Raw genomic sequence first — 5,624 nt, 5'->3', positions numbered from 1 at the left:
GCTCAAAGTGGAGCCTCTTCAATCATGTGTTCAATTGTAAATGAAGGCCTCTGGTCCGTCTGCTCTCAATGTTCAAATTTGTACAAAATAAAAGTCACATCAAGTCAGTTCTTCAGAAGGCAGCATTCACCAACTAAAACTGACGCCAATGTTTTCGCCCAGATTATTGCTACAAATATAAAGAAGAAAAAGCAGTTTGCACCAGGTTCTTCCATAGTTGTATTTTAATACATACATGAGGGCGCCTTTCACATTTGCATGTAATGGACAGACAGATTAGGGCACCAAAAGCATTATTCGTTTATATTGTTGTTTAAAGTCTTGTGATTGGCCCATTCAGATCACATGGTCTAGAGTGAAAGTGTGCAAAGTTCTTGATAAACAAAGTGATTATATCTCATAAAAATAAATTAACTATAAACTCTCTGGCTGCCCTAAGTTTGACAAGTTTTACCTTTGATTTAAAAAATAAACCTGCATCAAGTTGGATCTGAATCAGGAGTGTTACAATCATAAAAACAGAGCTGAAATAATTAGAATAAGATTAAACTAAACCTGATTGGTTACAGTGGACTGATGAGGCACATTTATTCTCTATAGTCAGATGGCAGCGACACAGAGCTAAGGCAAAACAACAGCGTCACCAATTAATACTTGGAATAAAAAGAACATTTCTCTTTTATAAAAAGGTTAAAATGCTTAATTCTTAATGAATGCTGTGCAGCACCATTGGTCTGTTAGAAAAAGTCACTCTTCAGTGAAACTCCACAAACTCCTCGAGGGTTTTGGGGATCTGGTTGCGGTAGGTGATGTGGTGCTGTCTGACGGCGCGTGCAGCCAGACACTTTAGACTCATCTTCATCTGAGTCTTGAGCAAAATCTCTGAAACTCCCGTCGTGCTCTTGTCCAGAGGAGTCTTCTTCTGTTTATTGGCCATGTCCGTGTGCGCACCCGCCTCCACCAGGTTTATGATGATGGCATGTAGAGTCAGAAAGTCACTGATTGGCCGGTTGTACTGCACAATAACATGCAGAGGTGTGTTGCCTTCATGGTCCACTGCGTTGACGGCAGCGCCACAGTCCAGCAGCAGTTTGGTGACCTGCGCGTTGGGGAAGCTGCACACGTCGTTAGTGTGGAAGTCGTCCACAGGGGTGGAGGAGCTGATGGCCAGGTGCAGCAGAGTGGAGCCGTCTCGAGAGCGCGGGTCGAGCTGAATCAGGTCATAGATGTGTTTGTTCATGCGGGCACGCTGCTCCTCACTGCAGTTGGTCTTGGTGGAGATACAGGCCAGGTACAGGAACGTGAAGATGTTGGACTCGTAGTTGTCCAAAGCCTGAGGCAGCTCGGCCTCAGACGCAGAATCCACTCTGCTGACACTGCGCTGGATCTCCAGCACAGAGCAGCTCATCACCTGCTCCACAGACACGGCGTTCAGAGGCTCCCGGAGATGCACCATCTGAGAGAAGACCTGAGCAAATCTCAGCAGGTCCTTGTGAGTGTTCCTGTTCCCTCTCTGCCTCAGCCGCAGAGCATGCAGCCACAGTTTGATGCAGTGGTCAAACTCCATGCTGTCAGCGTACACTGCGCCTCTGTAGATGATCGGGTGAGACACGTCGATGTTGTCTGAGCCCAGGATCCTCTCTCGGATCATCAAACCCTCCATGTGCAGCGCGTCCCGGTCCACACGGATGTTCTCCAGCTCCTCCAGAGTCTCACACTCCCTGCGTCGACCGTACGCCTCCACAGGGGGCAGCCTCTCTTTGAGGATGAGGCGCTCTGGGTCTCTGTAACGCTCGGTCATGGCGGTATGGAGGTAGTGATAGGTTTTCTGGATGTCGTAGTTTTCTCGGTCGTTGGCGAAAGACGCCCCGAGCAGCTCTAGAGCCTGGATCCTGCTCTCAGGGTCACAGTCCGCATGAGCCAGCAACAGCTCCACCACATCAGCCTTACAGCTCTCTGCAGCCACCTTCAGGGGGGTCATGCCATGTCCGTTCTCCACTATAGCTGCCTGCCGACTCACCAACTCCTTCACGATGTCCAAATGCCCGGCCTCTGCAGCAAAGTGCAGCGCCGTAGCTCCGCAGTGAGCCTTGGCATTCGGGTCAGCTCCTCTCTCCAGCAAAAAGCGCACCACGTCTGTATGGCCCTTGTACGCGGCGATCATCAGACACGTGTTGTTGTATTTGTTTGTGATGTTGATGTCGGCCTTGTGCTCCACCAGGTAGCGCACGATGTCGAGGCGTCCGTCGAAGCAGGCGGCTCTGAGGGGGGTGGAGTTAGTGATGGTGGTGTGGTTCACGTTGGCCTGATGTCCGACCAAGAGACGCACCACCTCGAAATGTCCTGCTCCAGCCGCACACCACAGGGCCGTCGCTCCATCAATCACATACCTGCACACACAACAAGCACACGGTCAACAGGGAGGCACCGGGACTGACCCACCAATAAAACAGAACAGTGTGACTTTTTACATGTAGCAGAGCAAATACAATCCATTTATACTACTGCACTATTATTAAGTAAATACCGCTAAAAAAAGATGAGGCATCTCAAAGTAATTTAAAAACTGTAACCTGATAATACAGGGACAAAGAGTGGAGAAGAGACACTGCCGAGAGTCTAAATTCTGACAAAAGTAAGGCAACACTGTTCAAATTCACAGTGGAGTTCTTATGTCACAGCTCCACTGAGGCTGAGCTGTGACATAGGAACAGAAAGCAGGTTTAACCACCTCACTGAGAGGGAGGGGCCGAGAGAGAAGGTGATTCAGTCAAACTTTTGAAGGGAGTGATGTAATCACAAAAACACAAGTATCAATCACATGAAAACCACAAAGGCTACTTTAAAATACTCATTACAAATAACTATTACTATTACAAATGGCAATAATTAAAGATACAATTTTGCTTTAATATGGAATTGTTTGCATGCACATGGAAGAGGCTGGAGAAGTAACATACTTGTAATGAAGCAAGTTTTTGTAACATCATGACAATTTTCATGTTCATGGTAAAACAAGAATCCAAACCTGGTTTTATTAATGGAGTGACCAAACTGCAGCATTGTACAAGTATTTAAAAGTATTTAAAAGTAATCTCAATCCTCACCTGTCCAGCCCAAACCACACGCTTTAACTACAAAACAGGAGGGAGTGTCTGATTAAGCAGGTCAAATCTAGGCCGGGATAAACTCACTCCCTTTGAACTGGCTGACATGGTCATGTTTATCGATACTGCACATTTGTTTACAGCGATACTTTGTTAATAATTGAACTTGGTAATAGTATTGTTTAATTAAATGATTGTGGCAATGTACAATACACATGGTCTGCAATAAACTCTTTATATTGCACTAATTATACAACTATTTATGGGCTAGTATTTAGTGTTATTGACTTTTACACCGATGTTGAAGGGCTCTACAAAACAAGTAAAAAAAATATCTTGTGTGTATAAAACCACATTAAAGATCCTTTATTACACAACACTGGATCTTGTGACCCTTAAATCATGTCATATTGTTTACACATTTGCATAATCCTTTATCATTAGTCTGTCTACATCTCCAAAGCTCAAAATGCCCTGTTCCAACTTAAGATGTCATGAAGCAATAGTCAGCAGCTGCTTTTACCTTTAGTTATTTAGTACCTTTATTTCTTGTGAAAGTGTATAGACTTTAAAAACATAGTGAAGCACTTTCTGTATTACCACATGTCATTGCAAAGTGGAATAGAAAGAACAGACAACTTTGAGAGAAGAAGTCAGCCTAAACGTGCAGAGTTTGTGTGTTAAACATGTGTGAATCAAACAAAACACAACTCAGGTCATATAAATATCTTGGAACACTCATTGATTCAAGATTGCGTTTTGACGATAATTGTTCTGGTGTGTGTAAAAGAGGCACCAGCACCTTCACTGTCTGAGAAAGTTGTCCTTTTACCATGTAGACAGAACCATGATGACACTGTTTTATAAAACATTTATGGAATCAGTTTTAATGTTTTCATTGGTCTTGTGGTTTGGAGCATTTCTGCTAAAAACAAGAACTCCCTGAATCAGTTGGTTAAATGAGCGAGTAGGTGATTGTTCATCCTCAGAGCCGCCTGGACTCTCTGTACTCGAGACACTTACAGAGGATGTCCCAGAGGATTTTAAGAGACGTGCAACATCCACTAAACTCAGAGTTTCAGCTGCTTCCGTCTGGTCTGAGGCTTTTAGTCCCAAGATCTAGAACGAATCGTTTTAAAAGGAGCTTCGTTCCGGCCGCTATCGTACTTATGAATAAAATGTAATCTATTTATCCAAGATTGTGTGTTTTTAACATATTTAAGATTTATTGTGATTTTAGCCAAGCGTGATGGATGATTTTAATTGGTTGTTTATGGAACAAACCATTCTGCACTGGAGCACTGTAACACTTTATTTTGTAATTGTGATTTTATGTGTGTTTTGTGGATGAATGAAATGTGAAATGTGGAACCTGTCTCTCAAATCTGCAAAGCAAATTTACCTACGGGTGCGAATAAAGCAACCTAACCTAATCTAACCTAACCTAAGGTCTGTTTGTGATGAGGAAACGACATTATAACAACATCAGACAATTGCGCAGTATGAAGTCTTTAAATTCAATCTAGACTCTTGTGCCTAAACGTACCCGTCAAAGCGCACGGTTCCGGTCTGCTCGGTGTCCACCCGGTAATGATCGAGCAGCAGCCGAACCACTTTCTCGTGTCCGTTCCTCGCAGCGATGATGAGCGGCGTGGACCTCTGGCCGGACAGCTGGGTCACGTAACCGAGCAGGTACTTGGTCTCTGCCTCCGAGTGGTTGAGCAGGAGCGCGGCCAGGGTCAGCACTCGGCCCTCGCTGGCTGCCTTGTACACGTACCCGGCCAGAGACTCCATCCGAGCCGCGGCTTTCTCTTTCTCAAACCGCTCCAGCAATGTCCACCCCGCAGCGACCAGCCTCCCATTAAAACATCAACACCAGCACCAAAACAGACATGGGAAATGCGGAGAAGGGCGGCCTCTCCGTCACAGCCGCGATCTTCCAACACTTCAGCTAATCGGGCGGGATGTGCAGGTGAATGTTCCCGAAATAGTCGCTCGGTTTCGGTGTCAGCTGAGGAGCTAGCCCGGGGTTAGCTCAGGAGGCTAATAACTACAAAACATTGAAAAAACAAATCAATCCACAGGGCGAAAGCGTCCGATCGGGTCTTAAATAAAATCCGGAGGTTGCTTCTCGGAGTATTAAAACTACTAGATCAAAAGAAGTAAAGGTTCAAATCTTTAAAAAGAAGTAAAGATTAAAAAAAAAAAAACAACACTTTCACTGCTTTGCGGCGACTGGGGACTTGCCGGAAGTAGATGTTCGACGAAGGAACACCTCCCTCCGAAACAAACAGCAGCAGAGAGTAGTTCCGTCCCCCTTAATATAAGCTTCAGGCGGGCGGGGACAGAACTGACGTACGTACGTACGTACGTAATGTCACCAAAACAAACAGGAATTCTGTGTGAACTGTAAATACTTTTTATTGAATTGTTACTTGAATATCATTCCCAAAACATGTCAAACTTTACTGATCCACAAGGGGCAAAAAATTTAACACATTAGCTCAAATATTACAA

The 5,624-nt window shown here is 44.8% G+C and overlaps 1 protein-coding gene across 1 annotated transcript; it reads right to left on the bottom strand.

The window, feature by feature from the left end:
- Window positions 1-206: 206 nt before the first annotated feature.
- Window positions 207-5,412, bottom strand: fem1b (fem-1 homolog b). The gene is made up of 2 exons (XM_020923926.2): window positions 4,654-5,412; window positions 207-2,390 (listed from the first exon to the last, which is right to left on the bottom strand). Exons 1-2 carry the CDS (start codon window positions 4,899-4,901, stop codon window positions 755-757), a joined length of 1,884 nt encoding a protein of 627 aa, XP_020779585.1. The 5' UTR covers window positions 4,902-5,412; the 3' UTR covers window positions 207-754.
- Between the last annotated feature and the right edge of the window lie 212 nt (window positions 5,413-5,624).

The sequence above is a fragment of the Boleophthalmus pectinirostris genome, unplaced genomic scaffold, assembly GCF_026225935.1.
Source record: "Boleophthalmus pectinirostris isolate CB_2022bp ecotype Guang Dong unplaced genomic scaffold, ASM2622593v1 HiC_scaffold_2, whole genome shotgun sequence".
Classification (NCBI taxonomy): Eukaryota; Metazoa; Chordata; class Actinopteri; order Gobiiformes; family Gobiidae; genus Boleophthalmus; species Boleophthalmus pectinirostris.
This window is presented reverse-complemented; position numbering and strand designations above follow the sequence as displayed.